The following is a 21,059-nucleotide window of genomic DNA, read 5'->3' on the forward strand; positions in this document are numbered from 1 at the left end:
TATGACAGAAAAAGTGAAGCTAATTCGAAAGAAAATGAAGGCAGCACAAGACAGACAGGCCAAATATGCCAATGTTCGACGCAGACCGTTGGTATTTGAGGTAGGAGACCGAGTATTTTTGAAGATTTCACCTTTCAGAGGAGTTGTCAGATTTGGCAAGAAAGGGAAACTGTCTCCACGATACATTGGGCCTTATGAGATTCTGGAGAAGATAGGAGATCGTGCCTATCGACTCGATTTACCGCCTTCATTATCTGGGATACATGATGTCTTTCATGTATCGTTATTAAGGAAATATCTTCCTGATGCTTCACATGCTATTCAACCAGACGAGGCCGAACTGGATGAATCTCTGAGCTATGTTGAAAAACCGATTCAGATTATAGATCGTAAAGAAAAACAGCTCAGAACGAAGATGATTCCACTTGTGAAAGTGCAATGGACTCGTCATGGTGTAGAAGAAGCAACCTGGGAGACTGAATCAGATATGAGACAAGAATTCCCAGAGTTGTTTAGATGATGTAAATTTGTATACAGTTTTGTATATATACTCCTTGTTGATACGAATGAAAGGCTTGTGATTTCGAGGACGAAATCGTATCTTAAGGGGGGAGAAATGTAATGCCCGAGATTTTATGTCGTGTTAAATTACGATTATAGATTTTAATCGAGACGATTATGTAAGGGCTAATCGAGACACGAATTGAGTTGCATGTGAATTGATAGTGTGCCAAGACAGTAGTATTGGCGCACAGGCGCGATGATATGCGCGCACATGCGCGAGGACTCCAGGAAGGTTGGCGCACATGCGCGGATTGAGCACGCGCACATGCGCGCAGAGTCCCGAGGAGTCGGCGCACATGCGCCGAGTAAGTCGCGCACATGCGCGTAGCGTCCAGAAGAGTTGGCGCACAGGCGCCGAGGAATTCGCGCACATGCGCGAGCCTGCCGAGGAGTAGGGGTGGGCATAAAACCCGAAAAACCGAAAAAACCGACATTACCGAATAATTCGGTTTAAATGGTTCGGTTTTATCGGTTTTTCGGTCGGTTATGGTTTTAAAATATATAAAGTTCGGTTTTTCGGTTCGATTTTCGGTTTTAAGCCCCAAAAAAACCGAAAAACCGAACCGGCCATATTTTTGTTAAATATAAGTTTTTATGTATAATGGGTCATATTATTGTTGAATATAAGTCTTTTTATATATAATGGGCCTATTAAGATTTACGAACTTAGTATCATTAACCCTCAATTTTTCAATCCGATCGTTTTCTCTTATTTCTCACCACTCATCAGTCGACGTTCTCTTTTTTTCTGTATATATTTCTTTAATATTTCGTAAGATTATTTGTGTTCCATTCGAGCTAATTGACACCTTGTTATCATTCTTATTACTGAATATTCCGTTGGATTCAGACATTTTCCGTGTTTACATGGTTAATTAGTTATATATAGTTATTATATTCGTATGACATGTTTATACACAACACAGGTAATAAATATATATAAATATATATATATATATAAATGATCAAGTCTCACAAATTAAATATTTGAAAAATACTATGATTTAGATTTTAAAGACATAAAGTGACATATAATTTTATCTCTCAACAAATTTTAGCCAACCGTATATAACCGGCCGTAAAAACCGAACCGTATTACAAAAAAACCGAACCGAACCGTAATAAAATGGTTTGGTTTTGGACTAGAAATATTCAAAACCGAAAACCGAAAAACCGAACCGTTGTAGACTAAAACCGAACCAAACCGACCGTTGCCCACCCCTGCCGAGGAGTGATGTGCGATGACCAGTAGGTCTCGCGCATATGCGCCGGTAGTGTCGCGCATATGCGCGAGACATGCAGAAGGGCAAATCGACACTTGGCTTTTGCATGTACGTTGGTATATATATATATATATATATATATATATATATATATATATATATATATATATATATATATATATATATATATATAAACATGCGAATCTTCTTCAGAAAATAAGAAAACGAAGCCGAGGAAGGAAAATAGCTTTTGATTTCAAAATTCGATTTTACGATCAATCCGTCCGTTAGATTTTAAATCTGAGTACGGCACCGTGTTCCTATCAACGCAGACTACTACGGGACGTAAGTTTTACTACGTTTTGACATGTTTTGAAAATATGATGTTGTTAGAATTGAATACACGTCATATATGTTGTTCTGGACATGTTAGACAGCGTAGAATCGAAGTCAGATTAAGCAACGGACTGAATATGGAATTGTTATGAATTTCAGAATGAAATTGACTAGAATTGATATCAGATTCGTACAGTGGTTGATTGTAAATGATTGGAATTGATATAGACTGATATAGTATTAGCAGTATCGCAAGATTGCACTGTTGTACTGTCAGAATTTGATAAAACAGAGATGTTGTGTTTTGATTAGAATATTGATACAGAATATTGATATTGTCATGGCCAGATTGAACAGTGACAGACTTCGATTGTATCAGAGCGACAGCAAGAAAGGTATAAATAAATGTTGATTCGGGATTGCACAACTCGAGTTAGGTTTGACTTGAGTTTCCCTAAATCACATACTTTATTTTATTGCATTGATATTTGCAGATTATCAGATTGATATGTTAATGTATTGACTTAGAATCGAGTCAGAGTCCGAGTCTAGGGCTGACAGCCTAGCTAGGGCAGAACCGCCGAGTCTTTCTCAGAACCGATAAGACTCTAGACTTACGGTGTATCGACGAGTTTCAGATGTAGATCGACGTCTATCTCAGACACACTCGATACAGCATACCAAAGTCTAAATTAGATTGGGATCCCTAGATTTGAGATAAGATAAGATTATATCACGAGTCATTGATTCATGTAGTCAGATTAGATACATGTTTCGATGTTTGTTTATGCTTTTATATATGTTTTATATGATTGCATGTAATACATTGTTTATACTGGGATATTTATATCTCACCGGAGTTATCCGACTGTTGTCTTGTTTGTATGTGTGCATGGCAACAGGTGGGACAGGTACAGGGTCACAGAGGTGAAGACAGATCGAGATTAGAGTGGTGATACCGGACTTGGACTAGAGCTAGGGTTTAAACACTTGATAGTAGTTGTTGAACCTGAGTATGTATGTTTGTATATTTTACCAGATTTATACTTTTATACTGATATGTATAGGAGTTTGATTCCATTACCTTCCGCATTTTAAAAAAAAAAATTAGACCCTGTTGATTATACTTGATTAATTAGTCCCAATCATGATTAAAAAGATGATTAGCGTCTGGGTCCCCACAACTAAAGTTACCACAAATTTTTTGTAGGAAATGTGAATTTTATATGGAAATTTAATATAAATAGAACATTTGATTTTCATCATAAGATTTTTATTTTTCGTTTTTTACTGGAGATATAATAATAATAATAATAATAATAATAATAATAATAATAATAATAATAAATATTAACAATAATAATAATAATTATTATTATTATTTGTATAAAGCATTTCTAATTCATTGTGTGTGTGTGTGTGTGTAAATATTAATAACTAGTGTGCAAAATAAATAAAGACTAAAAAAATGTTATGCTGAATGAAATATTTAATGCAAAATGGTTCGGGACTTCGGGTCAAATTTTTTAATATTATCTTGATATAATAAATAGAAAAGTAATTAATAGCTAGTTTAATATTACCACAATTCAAGAGTATTATATAAAATTTGAGAATTCAAAAGTGTGGTTGGGGCTTCGTTTTCGTATTTATTGCATGCTCATCTTATTGTGGTGTTTAATAAATTCTTATCCAAGTTAAGTGACAGCGTAGTGTTCCAAAATGTATCGTTTGAATTACTAAAATAAAATCGAGAGATATATGCTACAGTGTTTTGTTCTGAGTTATAAATATAATACGAGTCCATATATAGCATAAGATGTGAAGTTTTCCTAATTTAATTAATGTTCCGTTGCCCAACACGAGCCAATTATAACCAACGGTTTGCTCATTTTTGTTCACAATTTGGTACCCATTAACTGCACTCAAATATAATATTGCTAAATTGATAATATATATATATATATATATATATATATATATATATATATATATATATATATATAGTTTTGATATGTTGTTCACTTATCGTATTCATCTCCGTGTCAGAGTGACACTCATCTATTGGAATTAGATGATGTGAAGCATATATATCCAATTTATACCTCTGATAGATGAATGCCACCTCATTATAGGTATGGAGATGAATACAACGGATGAACAACATATCAAATTTTGTGTGTGTATAATGAGTAGGTAATTTGTGATAAGGTCTAACATATCTATATTCACGAGACCAATCGAATCGGTACATATATAGAATAAAAAATAACATTTTGATATAAAAATAATATTTTTTCATGGATCTGATCAGATTGAAGATTTATTTCATAAAAAAAACTCGTGAGATGATCTCATAAAAATTTTGTGAAAGATAATTATAATATAGTTAAAAACAGATACAAGGATTTGGACGTTTTAGTTGGGACCCTTGTAGGCGTGAGTTTCATGACTAAAAGGTCAGGTTTTTTTGTTTTTTTGTTGACCAAATTCGGAGGGTTTGTTTACGTTTATTGGTTCGTTTCATTACTCTTATCTCTATTTTGAGTTTCACACACAGTTTTGATATGCTGTATATTTACCGTACACATTTATATGAGCACGATAAGCTGTCACTCACCTATTAGATGTGCAATTTTTTTATATTTAATCACATCCAATAAATGAGTGACACCTAATCGGTGCTCATATAAATGTGCAGCATATCAAGACTGTATATATATATAATAAAAGAATGAAAAATGATTCTAATTTATTTTTCCACGGAAGGCGTTTAATTCAAAGAAATTCTTTGGAAAACCATTTATAAAACGATCTCTTAGATGAAAAAAATATCTTCAAACTTAGGCAAATTTCTGTTGAGTGAGTCTCATGTGAGACCGTCTCACGGATCTTAATTTGTGAGACGGGTCAACCCTACCCATATTCACAATAAAAAGTAATACTCTTAGCATAAAAAATAATACTTTTTCATGGATAACCAAAAATAAGAGATCCGTCTTACAAATACGACCCGTGCGACCGTCTCACATAAGTTTTTGCCATTTCTATTAGGCGTACGATAATACATGAAATGCAATGTTTATATCAGTGTCACATATCGTGCGTCACATAATTGCCTCAAATGGAGGGTTTATTAATGCGTGACTCTTTTTTTTATCCCTTTCAGCAATTTATTATTGCCTAATTATCGGTCATCCGAAATGGTTTTATTTTATTATTATTATTTTTTTACCCAAATTTGTGCATTATTAATCATACATATGTCGATATTATTAATCATACATATGTCGATATATATATAAGGAAGATAACAAATCATGTGACGCAATAAAAATATGATCTAAAAGGGGAAATTAGGTGGCTATACTAGAATATGCATTGATGCATATTAGGTTTTTTTTAAAAAAAAATTAGTTTAATGTAAATAATGATTTGTGTAAAGTCCTGATTTTTTTCCTAGAAAATATTTAGGCGGAATTTTTTTTTGAACAATGCTAAGTAAACAGTTATCATATGATAAAATGAGACACATATTAAATATTTTCCTTCAAATTTTAACATATAAAACTATATATTTTTTTTCTAAACTGGCTGTTATGTTGGTTTATAAAAATACATTTTTTTCTAAACTCGGATTTTTAAATCAATATAACAGTCAACAATCAACATTTTCCTTAAAACTTCATCAATCTCATATGTTCAAATTAAAATCCTCAAAAACAAATTTTATGAAATGTGGCTCAGAAATTTCCTTCAGTCAACAGTTATAAACGTTTGATCAAGCATACAAGAATCAAGGTTTGATTCCTCAGCATAGACAAAAAGGGAAACGCCCAAAGCCCGTAATGCCGGTACCGATCGGAAAAGCCAACATCCAGAGCCCGTAATTATGGCAAAGCGGCACCAATCCGAAAGACGACGCCCAGAGCCCGTAATGATGGCAAAGCAACACCGACCCGAAAGCCAAAGGCCCCAAACCCATCATTGGATATAACTTCTCCATAAATCATTAAAAACTTTAAAATATTTTATCGTTAATACATATGCATAGATACAGCTTTGATTTGCTGCACACTTACTGTGCACACTTATGTGAGCACCGATGAGGTGTCACTCACTCATTTGATGTGATGGAATATAGAAAAATTGTGCATCCAATGGGTGAGTGAAACATCATCGATACTCACATAGGTGTGCACGGTAGATGTGCAGCATATCAAAACTGTGCATAGATATATCTCAATCAGTATAAAATTTTAATGTTATTATTTTATTTAAAAGATAACAATTTACACACTCATCCCTTAAAAATCACACACATGCTCTTATTTTCCTTTAAAATTTAAACATCCATTAACCAAATTTTCTTAGAAATTTGTACGTCCCACTGAATGGTACCCATCGACAAATTAATAAATGCCCACCCTCCACAATTCCCAACTAAACACTGATTTTGAGGGAAAAAAAAGGAATATCGTCAATGTTCCCTTTGTTTTCTACTCTTTTTTAGGGAGGAAAAGGAATATAAACAGGGAATTTAGAATTTAACAAATAACTTGTGTTTCTCAATCTATTGTGTAGGTCTCTTATGAGACGTGTCACGAATCTTTATCTGTGAGACGAGTCAACTCTACCGATATTCACAATAAAAAGTAATACTTTTAACATAAAAATGAATATTTTTTCATTGATAACCCAAATAAAAATCCGTCTCACAAAATACGATATATGAGACCATCTCACATAAGTTTTTGTTTCTCTTATATATTGGAAGATGTGTATGTAAATTGGAAATTAAAGATATGTGGGTATCCGTATAATATGATATTTAATTTCTCACAAAAAAGTGGAAAACTATTTAGGTATCTTTTTTTTAAAAAATATTTGTCATTGAAAGAAAACTAGGATATTTTTTTAAAAAATTATTAATCAGTGATTTTTTTAGTTTAACATAAAAAAATAGAGCGAATTTATATTTGGATAAAGTCTTGAAAAAGATTTTTAGAAAAAAATTAAAAGCAAAACCTAACAACCATAATTTTCAGTGTATAGCTCATTAATTTTTAAAGAAAAGTTGAAATCGAAGCCCAGCAATATTTTTTTTCAGTTGATAGCCCATTTAAGTGTTCTTTTTTCAGGGAAAAAGAAGTTGAATAAAAAAAAAAAAATTATGCGAAAAAGACTGGAAAAACGTTTCTGGTTGCCTAATATTTTCTATATCCAAACGTACTCCAAGAAATATACATTTTCCACGTTCTATACTCAAAAGGAGCTGAAGAAAAAAGAGGAAGTTGTTGCGCTGAGGGATAAACTTGCTTGCTATAGTTGATGGAGAAGGGACTTGAAGCCAGTGACCGAGAGGAGATAAACTTGTTAAGATTGAGACTTTGATCTAACTCAATCTTAAAAACCAGCTCAATCGATGTAGATAACTAATAAAACTTGATTGGAATCTGAGCGGACTCAGATGCTAAAAAATGTATTAGAGAAGAAAATACAGGAATGTCACAACATGGCTCGTGAAATTGTGGACAAAGAAAGGAGAAACGTGGAAGAAAGAATGTTTCTACTGTTCTACAACAACCAGCATCCAAGCATGCATGCTTGCGAACACCTCTCCAAATATTAATTTCACAAAGAAAGGTGATGATTGCTAGCTCAACACTTAAGTTCAACACCTTATATTACTGTCAGAAGAAATTAGGCCTGTAGTTTTTGACGGGTAAATTTTGTATTTACATGCTCATGCTTAAACATTGAAATAACGGCACAGGCGAGCGTATATGCATCCAAGCATGTCCTTGTGCATGTTGTAGGCACTCATACTTCTTGATTGGTCAGTATCCATTCACTTCAAAATTTTGATATAATATACCTCTTTAAAACATAGCTGTGTTTGGAGAGAATCTCTAGTTCAAATCACCATTTTGAGGAGAGCAGTCATACTATATATGTTTGATGATAACATGAGAGAATGGTGACAAGAATCTCTTACAAAAAAATACTGTGAGATTTGCAGGAAAATGGAAGAAAGACAAGCTGTCGCGCGGATGGATTTGATACAGAAACAAGGGATGAACATGAAAACGTATATCAGCTAAAGCTTCTTGAAAATGAAAAAAAGACAAACCAATTACATCATGAAGCTTTCATAGTGTCCAATCCAACGCTTGCCTGCATCCAGAAAAGATTGCAACAATTTGGATAGAGAAACAGTTCCCAGCTTAAAACGAATTTTGAAATTATATTAAAATCGATCAGAGTTTGCATCGTACCAGAAACTTGTGAATCTGAGCAAGAATTGGTGAGAAATTTGTGCAGAACTTCAGCATATCACCTTGGATATCACCTTCGTCGCCCAACACCTCCATGAACTTCTTCCTATCTGGTGCAAGCTTAATAGCCACCTTTATTTTCCATCGTAGAAATGAGAAATTTATTTTAAAAACCGCCAAAGAAAAGATAATAATACGAAAAATAATACTCTTTATAGAAGTATAGACATGGTTCACAAGAATGTTTGTGGTAGTCGTCATTCCGGTTTAACGAATTGTTGTTGAATTAATCACTCCACTGCCCGAGTCCAATAAGCCATTAACTGATTCATGTAAATAAATAAATCATCAAAGCCATTTGATTACCATAAAACTTGAACTAGCAAGCCAACCATGCCATTTCTTCAATGTCTTGCTGTATGAATCATTACAAACTTGAGACATTGACCAATCTTGATGATCCACAAGATTATGGAACAGCTGAACCAAGAAATCCATTGCCCTGCAGCATAAAAAATCATCTGGATTCACAAACATCGTAACAACGAAGCATTCACAACCAGCTTTCCCTAAGCCTAAATGTTGACAGAGCAATAAAGCTGATACTAGCCATTACCAGGTATTACCTTGTTAACCAAAGAAGTCCATTGGTACAACTAGATGATGATTTAGCAGTTTTTATCTCGACCTCGTCTTGCACCAAGCTGTACAAGTATTTGAATCGTGAGGGATTTGAATTGTACTTAGATTCCAACCTCTGAAAGTTAATAAATAGACAATATCAGCCTCAGCATCCAGCAACAATTCTCCAGTAAGAAAAAAATGACAGTAACTTAATCTACAAGAATATATCCATCATAGATGAAATCTTACTGCTATATTGCCACTGATATCGGATTTTACCACCATCATTGCTGCTCCAAATTTATCTAAAACAGAGATGCATCGAATAAAAATGAAACAAGGACAAAATTAAAAAGAACAAAACAAAAACAAGAAAGCATGTCACACAAAGTAAGTATTATTGCAGCACTGCCTTCTTTAACCACATAACTTGATGAATACTGAACTCCCACTTAACGGGTCATTCTACCTCTACCAGGGGATTGACATGGCTCATGGTCAGTTTTATGCTACGTTGGATGATATATACATATGTAGAAAACACTATTAGATCAAATAGATCTTATATCGAATACGTGGAAACACATTGTGTCTCCATATGCCACCCCGATATAATATAGATTTTTCAAATTATTTCACATATGTATACAATAAAAGACCCCACCAAAATTCTTGGTCTGAATTTATCCAAGTTACTGAAATGTCACGTTAAGTTATGGACAAATTACCTAGAATAGGCAATATGAGTTTGCTCAAATCCAAGAATGGCTTGGTAAGCATATCTCCTTGTTCGCATTTCACATGCTGTATCCCTTCCAAACAAGGACTAAAAACATTCTCCGCCATAGCAAAACCTTTCTGCCTATGCCATACAAATTCATCGTCAAACATTTAACTAATATACTTTCAAACCGACAGTTTGAAGAAAATTGTGAAACAAGGCAGATGCACACTGCCATAATCTAAATCTGAGAATCTTAAAATACAAATCCATAAAATGAACATATTATAAATGAGAAAAATCATATATCCATCATATGCAGAAAAAATCCCGATAATTAACTATAAATCACATTGAGACATGTAAAAATAGGAGTCCGTACGAAAATAAACAAGCGAAAGGTGATGGCAAACCTGCGATTGAAATGCGCGCAGAATTGGATGCAGAGGGTGCAAAAAAGAAAGAATTCGACAATTTAATAATTAATAAAAATTAGACGTGCATGGAATATGAAATAGTCGTCGCCACGTTAAACTGAGCTTCAAATTCCTGTTGCGGCCTTTTCGTGTATTCTTCCTTATTTTATGTTCACTGTTTATAAATTAAAATTTCTTTTTAAAGGCAGACATTATTTAGATTTAGAAGAATGTATATCTCCTCAAAAAAGGAAGAATGTATACTTTTTTTTTTTTTTAGTAAAACATAAGTTTGGCCCAATTTCAATTACATAATGGAGTAATAAATATTAATTGCTTTTTTTTTTTAAAAAAAAGAGATCATATGATGGGAAAGTATCAAAATATCGGGACATAAATGATGAAAGATAACATAATTAAGTATGTAACTTTTTAAATGATTAGGATATGTTTAGCTTCAGTCATGGGAGACATCAATGAGAAATATAGAAATAAATGTAAATAAAATCTGAAGAAAATAATAGGATTGACAACATTAACTTAAAAAGAAATTATTAGGTATGGGTTCAGTAATGGTAATTCAACTTTTACCATATAACCCCAAAAAAAGATAAATTTGTGTAGCAAGTACTCAGTCAAACTGCCAAAGTACCAACTATTATAGTTACGGCACATTTCTAATTGTCTATTAAATTGGGTGCTGCGTTATATGGTCAGTATAACATGATCACATGTTGGATATATAGTGATTGAAATATTATGCTTTGATTTATTAGTTCATTTTATGGAAAGAGATGATAGACCAACAGAGATTAGAGCATAAGACATACAAGTTATTATACCTCTCATCAACCATGGCCGCAGGGTTCTAGGCTTCAAATTGTTCAAAAATAGTAAAAACCGAGAAGTGCGTTCGTCCTTTCAAATCTGGGTTTTTAAAGATTATTCTCATTGTTTACTATTTCAAAATTATTGCACCCCAGAAAAGAAGAGTAAACGATTAATATGACGTATATTCAGTTTCCGGAGTAAAATACTGCAAGTACTGTAAGACGTATGTTACAGGAAGCTTAAATTGAATGCAAAATTCACCATGATTTGGCACACAAAAACATCGGAAAACACTCAAAACTCTATGATGCTGGTTTCTTTTCACTTGTTTTGCTGCTCCAGAAAGGTGACAGTAAAGAGAAATGGCGAGAAGCTGTAGAAAAACAGAGATCACGAGCAAACAACTTAATTTAGCCAGGGAAAATAAAAAAAAGATGAGCAACAAAGGCATTAATAGTGTATGACAAAGAACGTACATTTTTGTGAAGCATTGCCAGCCGTCGAGGTTTCATCTTGTAAGATGAGATTCTTCAAAGTGAGAACTGAAAGAAACACCCGAAAATGGACGTACCGGAAAAGAGGAGAAAGATAACGTCAGCAAGATGGCCCATGCACAGATTACCCTTTGACCATAAAATACTTCAAGATTGAGAAATATTTCTGTTCCTTCTAATCATGTACCATGTATGTAGCAAGGATAAATAATTAGTTATTCATCTAGTATTTATTAACATCCAGAAGCAGCTGTTTTACATATATATCAGTTTATCGTTGTCCATTACAAGTCTGATATGCATGAATGAAATTAAGATGCACGGAATTAAGTACAATGAATGCCCATCTTGACTTAAACAGTAAAGGAAAAACATTTAAATTATGTCTACTTTTTGCTACATCACATGGATGGTAATGACAGAATTAGCAAAGACAAGTTGGCAGAATAAATGCTTAAGGATGAGTGTATATTACTTCTACCATTCTTACCATATGATAAATGTATACAAGTAATTTTGTGAGTGGGCGTGTCTGTGGATTCTTTAAGGAATAGAAATGGTATCACCTTCACTTGATGATGCAGAATTCCTTGCATTATCGTCATGCTCAGCACCATCAACACTAATACATTCTGAATCAACACTTCGATCCGCTGACAATGAAGAGTGATTCTTCTTTCCAAATTTCAGAAGTCTCTTGAAACCCTTGGGTTCCTTAACAGGAGTCTTCTCCGACGTCCCAGAATTTTTGTCCACTTGGAGAGTTTTAACATCAGGTACATTTGTTCTGACAGTTCCTTCAACTCTCGTCCCCAATTTTGAGCTTGCCGCATGTGCTTTGTTATAGTCCGAATAAGATGTCTTAACCTGGTAACCACAGCAAGCTATATCAGGATCTTACTAGAAATGTGTTTATAAACTAGGACAATAAATTATCATTTTATATCATAATCAGCATTCAAAGGAATAAGAGTATCAACTGGAGACCATAAAAGAAGCCGCTAATTGTGCCAACACCCCCATCCTACTATCGCCCAGACTCAGAACATTATAAATGCAGCATACGAACCAATCCTGTCAAAACAAGCTAAAGGGGTTCATCATTAAACACCCACTAACATTGGCTCACAGGTGGAATTCTTGTCTTTCATCTCTGAATTTCAATATGCCCAAACCTAAATGGAAGCAGAAGTGTGCCACATATTCTCTATTCTTACAGTAAACATGAAAGAAATTATCAATTTAACATCACACCTCATTAGAATATGATTGCTTTTGGAGTTGAGAAGGTAAGACATGGTTATCAACCCGACTCACTGGTGGCGGCGGAGTATGCGCATCAGCTAAGTTGGACATCACGTCACTTTTCTCTCCTCTGTCACAATCATTATAATATTTATTTCCGGTCTCCAACATTCCTTCCGATGCATGTAATGTGGGACCAGAAGGTTTCTCATACTCAAGCATGACAACAGTCTTCTCAACTATCGGATTGTCATCAATATCAATCTGATGTAATCTATTGGAGAGTTTCGCATTCGATTCGGCATTTGCAGAAGGATTTACTCCGTTCACCTTCTGTTTTCCTTTTACATTTGATCCATTCTCACCTGAATTTAGAAGCGATTTTGATGTCTTAATCTTCAATTCAGGCAGCATCGCAGCTTTACTTCTATCTAGGTTTATGATGGCAGATATTTTGCTCCTCTCAGGCCCCTCAGACAACTTCCTCTTTGATACTGATTCAGCACTTCGAGCCTTATTCAACAACATAACAGGAGAGTTGGTGATTGTTTTAGGTTCCGATAACCTTCTAATTCGCGCCATGGAGGCCTTAGAATCAGGTGTAACACCATGACTCTCTCTTTTTGGTTCAGATAATGATGATGAGGATCTAGCCAATCTATTAGCCGCCACATGATTCCCCTCACTTAGAATACTGGATTTGGTAGCTTTGAGTGGTGCGCTCGCTCCAACTGAAGTCCTAATCTTTGATCTTTGCAAGGGTGATGAGGACCCGGGCTCAGAATCACTGAACTTAGATCCTTTATTAGTGGCTGGAGAAAGCTTTGTCGGTAATTGTTTTATTTGAGGTGAAAGTGAGGATGGTTTTGCGGAAGTGGTGGTGGAACCACCCCTGGCCGCAATTCTCTTTTGCCTCTCCTGCTTTAAAGCTTCAATTCTCTTCATTTCAGCCGCCTCCTGTAAAGAGTTGACCATTAGAATATGGACAAGTCTATCAAGAATGTAAAACAACATAGCGACAAATCAAACACGGTCCCCAAACATATACATATTATCCTCAAGTATTGAGAAATGGTCCCCAAACATACACATATTATCCTCAAATATTGAGAAATGGAGGAACACATAGGTAGCCCCAACATCCTAATCATGATTAGTATCACTCCACTGTATCAGCAATAAGAACATGTCATTCACTTCCATATGTATTGATTAGTCTAGTTGAGCATGTAATATTTAAGATAGTAAAGCAAATAAGATAATGTCATACCTTATCTTTTTTAATTTTCTGCAGATCAGCTTTATAGGATCTCAGCTTCTCAGCACGGGCACGGGCATCTTCTAAAGGACTCATCTTTGATGATTTGCCTTTCCTTATAGGACCTCCAGTTCCTTGCTTACTCAACGGATCAGAGTTGACCTTCAGTCTCTTATCCTTATCCAATTTCCATAATCCTCCCTTTGCGTCTGTAACTTCTTTTTTCCCTTTTCCCCGAGAATTCTCAGCACAGACCTGCATTTCATAGTCCAGGGTAAGGTCATATCCAATTGACCTCTTCTCGGTTCCACGTTCTGGCATTAAGCTTAAACCATCAGGTTCATAATTGACTATATTCCTAACATCCAAATTTTGATGTGCTGATGGAATCTCACAACCAATATCAATAGCAGATCTATCCCTACCTCCAACTTGATCTACTGACATTGTCCGAAATGGTACAATCAAAGATTCATCGGTCATTCCCTGAGAGGATTCTCCATCCATCTGATTGGTGGCACCCTCAAAACTATTCACATCTAGTGCACCCAATGAATTTCTGAATTTTTGTTGGTTCTGTCGACTGCCAATAATAAAATCATCTGATCCCCTGGACGTAGGGAATGTACGCTCGTCAATTTTGTAGATGCCATTAATCCTAGCATCTTGCATTGCACCTCGATCCTGTGAACCATGAGCCAGTGGATCAGCACCCATTGTGTTTGCTCGTCTCTTCATATTATTTTCCATGGCTAACATGCCCTTATTGTCAGCACTAGCATGCTCATCACCTTCCCGGAGTAAACAATTCTGAAAAGCCTGCCAGTGTGTATCATCAGCATCTTTTCCAAAATTAGAGACTACATTGTTGAAACTCAAATTATCCAAAGAATTCATATGGCTTCCTTCATTTCTCAAAGATCTGTTACCATTTTGATGGATCACATCAAGACCATCACCATTGGAATTTTGATATTCTCCATCAGTGTCAGAATCTGAATCTGAGTTTGATTCATCACCAGATTTCTTCTCTTTCGAAGTAATATAATTAATATTTCGTATAACAACCATGCCAGATTGTTTTTTATTAGATCCTCCACTTTTTCTATGCGGTTTACGACTGCCTGGAAATTCTGCATGCATTTCCATATCATCCAATGATCTAGTTCTCTCGATATCTGACATTTCTGAACCAGTATTATTATCCTTACCATCACTTGATTGATTTCTATGCCCTGATTGATGACCAAAATTTGATGAGGTATGCTCCATGGGCCAATGAGGTGGCTGAAAAAAGGGGCCACTGCCTGCGTAAGTCGGATAGTATGGCATTCCTTGAACAGGGTATACAGGAAATACTGGTTGGGCACCAGGGGAATTATTCATAGGCCACGAAGGAAACACTAGGTGAGGAAATTGTCCCTGAAAATATTCTTGTTGACCATTTGGAGCTGAGTTATCTGCTGGAGCAAGGGAATAAACATTACATATCTACGATATCCTGGATGGAATTCATGTTTGTGCACAGACAAGCAGGAAAAAAACATGATCGTGATAAAACTCTATGATGCTTGCTCTTTTCAAGTTGACTCACGAGTCACCAAGGCTCTGTTTGAAAATTGAATTCCATTAAGGAAACCACTAATTAAGTATTTCTTTCGGTATGGAAGGGATAAAATTAGGTGAGTGTTAGCTCCGACATGATTAGAGATACTTGCTAAGATATTTTTGAAGTTCAAAATCAATTTTCTTCAATTTTAAGATTGCCATCAACTTCCTTTCTAAAATCACTGAATGCTTAAGAGTGCTGATAAATATGAAAAATTATGAGTCGACAAAGAAATCAAATTTAAGCCAACAAAAACAAATAGTTTGTTCATTGCACCCGAAATTTTTCGTAACACCTCGGAAAGACTTGATCTTTACCAGCATTATTGGTCGAGCCTGATTTCCCGTTACTCTCTGTAGCCAGCTTATGGTTTGACTCATCATGTTTGTCAGTTGTGCCAGACAAAAAAATACCAGATGCATTTACTGCAGAAAACTCTGATCGAGTGGGCAACACTTCTGATGCTTCAAGTTCAAGCCATTGCCCAGTTTCATGTTTACTCTTCCACAGATTAATGAATCTTGAGCATGCTTCTCTGTCACATGAATATAGCCCAGTTCAAGGAAATTTCCAAAAATATAGCAGTCTCTGGGTATCAATGGGTCAATGCCTAGTCTTTCACGTAACTTATCAGGAGGGGGTAGAAGAAGGAGCTTACAGTAATCGCATGGCCCCAAAGCTCTCAGCAAATGATACAAGTGGTGCCACATGATCAATATCAAAACCAGCTGCCACAGCACGAGCAAAGGCCATACCTTGTTCTTTTTGTAGCAATGTTTTGCGTGTTTCAAGAATTTTCAAAAGCTGAACTCTAATTCAATAGGAAAAGGTGTCAATCAGGATATTCGACACATTTTCATTCATCTCATTTCTCATCTAAACATGATCTACAAGCTTTAATAAGTTCAAGCAATCGAAGAAAGTCAGAGCAATCACATAGGCCATACACTTATAGTATGTGCAAGTCAAATTCATTGAACATTTCTACCAGCCAAAATCCCCGAGAAATTCCTTTTTTTGTGATATTTCCAAATATGACAGATAACATCTAAAATGGAAGAGAGCAATAAATCACTACAGTAAAGTAGATCATTTCATAAAAATAATATGAAGTAAACTCTTTCCTATATCTCTACTCACAATAGTGTAGACATTTATGACTTTGCAGAGAGACCCTAAAAAGGATGAATTGTCAACTGAACTGTAATTGATAGGGAAGATATGAGCAATTTCTATCAAACATTTTCTTTTTGAACCAAGAACCTAATAAAATTCTCAAAAGTCAGAGCATGAATCCAATAAAACAAAACCAAAAAGTGTATGCAATCAAACTAGGAAGAAGATCCTTTCCCTTCCTTTTCTTTTTTTTCTTTTTCTCCATTTAGGTGTGTGAGCCTGAAGATTCAAGAGAGAAAATATATTTCGGATATGCCTTTTCAAAATTTTAACATGTTCTAGTGCTAATAAAAACTCCATAAAACACCATATATTTCTTTTGAAGAAGTAAAAGCTCCAACTATAAACCCAAGGCACTAAAATCAGATTCCCTCCACTCTGTTTCATAATGGAGTAATGGACCACCATTTTTTGGCACATAAAAAATTGCAGACACAAATTATGAATGTCAAAGTATACAGATAGAGGAAAAAGTTTTGAAAGAAAAATTAAAAATTTGAGCACAGGTGAACATAGCATTGCAAATGTCAAGAAGGAATCGAAAATAATGCAAAACTTTAAAGAATGATTTAACAAACTTATTCATGTACAAGAACTTTTAAGTGGAAGTAATATATCCTTTGCGCATTATAGTAAGCCTCACCCGTCATTTGCATGTTACATTGACACAACCTCAAGCCTGTTAAAGCTTAATCCATTAAATGAGCCAACAGTCATGCACAAACAAAAAGTATTATGAAACATTGGCATTGCAAGGAATATCAATTGATGCATTGAAATACATACTTAGAATTTCCCTCCTGGGAGTATGACCCATTGGCTTCAGGAAGTGGTGCCTCGGGCTGTCAGGAAAGCAAAAGTGTGAAAGCAGGTAATCGAGAGATCGAAGAAACAGCTTGTAGAGTTCTGAGTCACCTTGTAAAGAACAATTGCTTTCTCCTCATTATCATGTATAGATTTGTTTCCTGTATGTTATTTTACAGTGTATAGAGTAAATGTTACGTATCTCCATTTGTTAGCTATAAATCCATTTATCAAGCAGTAACACTTGTAAATACATGCATTCATCATCCAAAGGATAAACATTTGTACACCAGTCATCAGCACAGGTAAGGAGGGACTATTGTAATCAACAAGGTAATTCTAATTACTGTAGCTTCTACAGCGCCATGTAATTCAAAAATGAACAGGCATGACAGATCAAAAACTAACAGGAGAATAAGCTTATAGTCTAAATATATAGTCAAGACCTGTTCATCAGAAACCACGTAATGATACAAAACGCCCCATCTCAGTAAACATAACATCAAATATAATATTGTCTTCTAAGATACCTTCAGATCCTCTCATAGGTTTTTCTTTATGATCTTCCACCTGTCAAAATATATAAATAAAAGAATTAAATCAATTGGTGTCCGATGAATATAGAGAAACCATCCCATTGATCAGTAGTTTACAATGGTTTGCCCCATATCATTGCAACTCTGAGCGATGATTGCCTCCTCGATCTGTAAGATCTCGGTTTCTAACATGTGCACACGTTCCAAGATTTCCGGTGTGCTCACAAAACGAACAAACCTGTGTGAAATAGCATACATCAAGAATTTCACAAAAGATGCAAAAAGTAGATAGAAGCAAGCCCTTAGATTACAACATAGTTTCTCATTCTTTAACGGGATTCTTCATGTTAAGAAGATCTACCAACAAAAATAAATAATATTGATCACTTATCACCAGGGACTGATCACCTAACATCACATAATCCAAATGGATCACTGAGAACTGTAACGGGATATAGATGTGATAAATAGTTATTGGTATTTTAAAGAGGTAAACATTATTTCGACAGAAATTTCTGTCTTTCCTGTGAATAAGGTGGCTATAAGCTATCACCAATTCATAGTAGTAAGGATTATTAGGATGCTTATTACCCATAACAGGTTTTAACATCTATCTGGTTAATGTAGCGCTATTAGACTCTACAGGAGATTTGAGAGATGCGCATGATAACATCAGCAGTAATTAAAGTTTAACCTTCGTGTTTTACATTGAAGTTTCAATAGATTCAAAGTCCAATCTCTATCCATGAGGTAAAGGAATGTCTCAATCTTCAAGAAGATTTCTTTGATTATCATTTAGCACAGAGCATAAAACATCTATCAATATCAACACACAAAAACAGATTTAATAACGGGTATTCAAGAATCGGTTCATGAGATTTTCATGAATTCGAAAGAAATTGTATTGAGAAGTAATCCATATGGGACTTGTGAAGCGTCTTAAGAAGTCAATACTATCACCGTATTTCATAAGTGAAAAAAAAAGATGTAAGTTATTAGCAAGTCAGTATTATAAATTAAATCTCATAAATACAGGAAGAGTTTCACTGCAATTACTTTCATCAAACAGGCAAAAATTAAAAGATAGCAGTCAAAAGCTTATTTCAAATATTCTCCTAAACAAACCTTTCCAGAGTGGCTTTCGTAAACCATGCTGCATCACTGCCATTTTCCGGCTCAAGCAAAATTGAATAGCCACCCTTTGATATTTGATCTTGGGCAGTCTTGAGATGGGAGAGAAACGGATTCAGCAATCCCGAAGCAATTTTTTCTTTCTTGTCATTTGATATGATGATCAAATCACACCTGTTCATGAAAACAATCAAACTCAAGATATACAAATAACAAGACATGAACCTAAATAATGTCACCAAACTTCAACTGCAGTTTCCTTCTTCACGTTTTAAACAGTAGTTTACTAGAAGTACAAGAGTTTATTAAAACAATAAAAACGAATTGACCAAAAAAATTGTTAATTTTCTGATTACAACAAAAACTAACGGAAACTTCTTCATATCCCAAAACATTTTAATAAAACTAGATGTAACTTGAACATTTTCCAAAACTATAAATTATCTTTCATAAGAAATAGCAAACTAAAATTATCATAGTAAAAATGAACAAAAAAATGAACTAAACACGAATACTAAAATTAATTTTGTAACCAACTCATATCACTCAGACCCCATAGAAAATTTGTTTTCTCGAGAAAATCAAGCGATCAGAGTTCTCCTACTATAAATAGAGTCTTTTATTATCCGCATGCAATTATAATCACAGTTAATCAATAGTTAACTTCAATTACGACGCCACCTAATTACACACACACAGGTCATCACAGAAGATAAATCGAGTTTTCCGAAATTTGAACAACTGAAAAACAAATGAAAATTAGATGTACATTTAAGTTATATACAATATCCAAGAAGCTCGCTCTAACGAAAGTTCCACACAATGAATGCTACGCAATCCAAACTTCCCAAACACTAAGAGACAAAACAAATCCTCTAAACAGCCAAAATCTAATAGCGTAACAAATCAACGTCATCATCAATCATTCCCCAGATCACTACAAAAATACACTCACACACCGAAATAAAATCCCACTCACATAAAAAAAATAACAAACAGTTATTAACAAAATGCATACCGAGTTCTAGTCGGTGTGAGATGAAAAACGGCGGAGCTAAGCTGAGTACTCGGCTTCATTTGGAGCCGATAAAATGAGCTTCAAGGGGATTCACAAAATAATTCTTCAGATCTCACAGAGAGGTAAATCCTGCAAACCAAAAAACACACAAATCTGCGAAACACATCAGAAAAGTAGATTGAAAGTGAAGAAGAGAAAGAGGAAGAAATCACACATGATTTTTGGTAAAGCAGCTTTGCATTGCATTTACATTCTGCGTGTGTGTGTGAGAGTGTGTGAAGGACTTTGGATACCTGACGGGGAAAAAGGTCGAAACTGCAAAAGAAATTTAAGTAATCGTTTGGAAATTTATTTTACGGAAATGGAATAACGGGTAGCTCATACGAATCCACCCAACTGTATCCCACACCGAATGTTATTTCGTCCGGACAAAATATAACGGTCTCACGAATTTTTATTTATGTAATATGTCAATCTTACCGATATTCCACAATAAAAATAATATTCTTAACATAAAAAGTAATACTTTTTCGCGGATGATCCAAATAAAAGATCAGTCTCACAAAATATGATCCGTTAGATCGTCTCATTCAATTTTTGTCAAATATAAAATAATTTTTTAAAAAATAAATTATTGTATTAATTTCTCTATATATAATCCAATTTGTTGAAAAAATATTTTTAAATTTACGTCATAATTGGTTTCAAATCTAATTTGTTAAGGTATTACGATGAATTTCAAATTTATCGAAATATATCGTGATTTCAAATATATTTTTGCTCAAATCCAAATCA

At 34.6% G+C, this 21,059-nt stretch overlaps 2 protein-coding genes across 5 annotated transcripts; both read right to left on the reverse strand.

Moving 5' to 3' along the window:
- Positions 1 to 8,045: 8,045 nt before the first annotated feature.
- On the reverse strand, positions 8,046 to 10,326 carry LOC140812667 (glycolipid transfer protein 1-like). Of its 2 annotated transcripts, none has more exons than XM_073171006.1 (7): positions 10,160 to 10,326; positions 9,754 to 9,883; positions 9,275 to 9,330; positions 9,028 to 9,158; positions 8,768 to 8,903; positions 8,402 to 8,533; positions 8,046 to 8,300 (listed from the first exon to the last, which is right to left on the reverse strand). In XM_073171006.1, the coding sequence occupies exons 2-7, from the start codon at positions 9,869 to 9,871 to the stop codon at positions 8,265 to 8,267; spliced, it is 609 nt and encodes a 202-aa protein (XP_073027107.1). In that variant the 5' UTR covers positions 9,872 to 9,883; positions 10,160 to 10,326; the 3' UTR covers positions 8,046 to 8,264. The 2 variants fall into 2 exon arrangements, with proteins under 2 accessions (XP_073027107.1, XP_073027106.1); XM_073171005.1 differs by having other exon boundaries at positions 9,754 to 9,887.
- Positions 10,327 to 11,146: 820 nt separating this feature from the next.
- On the reverse strand, positions 11,147 to 20,628 carry LOC140812791 (uncharacterized). 3 transcript variants are annotated; one of them, XM_073171150.1, is made up of 14 exons: positions 20,479 to 20,628; positions 20,265 to 20,393; positions 19,241 to 19,420; positions 18,233 to 18,353; positions 18,110 to 18,149; positions 17,691 to 17,740; positions 17,562 to 17,617; positions 16,258 to 16,410; positions 15,917 to 16,134; positions 14,003 to 15,453; positions 12,742 to 13,689; positions 12,054 to 12,354; positions 11,470 to 11,535; positions 11,147 to 11,366 (listed from the first exon to the last, which is right to left on the reverse strand). In XM_073171150.1, exons 2-14 carry the CDS (start codon positions 20,321 to 20,323, stop codon positions 11,296 to 11,298), a joined length of 3,714 nt encoding a protein of 1,237 aa, XP_073027251.1. In that variant the 5' UTR covers positions 20,324 to 20,393; positions 20,479 to 20,628; the 3' UTR covers positions 11,147 to 11,295. The 3 variants fall into 3 exon arrangements, with proteins under 3 accessions (XP_073027251.1, XP_073027252.1, XP_073027253.1); XM_073171151.1 differs by having other exon boundaries at positions 20,558 to 20,577; XM_073171152.1 differs by having other exon boundaries at positions 14,003 to 15,450; positions 20,265 to 20,551.
- Positions 20,629 to 21,059: the final 431 nt, after the last annotated feature.

This window comes from Primulina eburnea, chromosome 14, assembly GCF_022965805.1.
Source record: "Primulina eburnea isolate SZY01 chromosome 14, ASM2296580v1, whole genome shotgun sequence".
NCBI lineage: Eukaryota > Viridiplantae > Streptophyta > Magnoliopsida > Lamiales > Gesneriaceae > Primulina > Primulina eburnea.

Coding starts and splice junctions, on each gene's coding strand:
- LOC140812667 (XM_073171006.1), bottom strand. CDS start 9,871: ATGGCGGAGAATGTTTTTAGTCCTTGTTTGGAAGGGATACAGCATGTG. Junction 9,331..9,753: donor ACTCATATTGCCTATTCTAG/GTAATTTGTCCA, acceptor TCTCTGTTTTAG/ATAAATTTGGAGCAGCAATG. Junction 8,904..9,027: donor GGACTTCTTTGGTTAACAAG/GTAATACCTGGT, acceptor TTTATGCTGCAG/GGCAATGGATTTCTTGGTTC.
- LOC140812791 (XM_073171150.1), bottom strand. CDS start 20,323: ATGAAGCCGAGTACTCAGCTTAGCTCCGCCGTTTTTCATCTCACACCG. Junction 13,690..14,002: donor AGAAAATTAAAAAAGATAAG/GTATGACATTAT, acceptor AACTCTTTACAG/GAGGCGGCTGAAATGAAGAG. Junction 11,367..11,469: donor TGGCAATGCTTCACAAAAAT/GTACGTTCTTTG, acceptor GTTTTTCTACAG/CTTCTCGCCATTTCTCTTTA.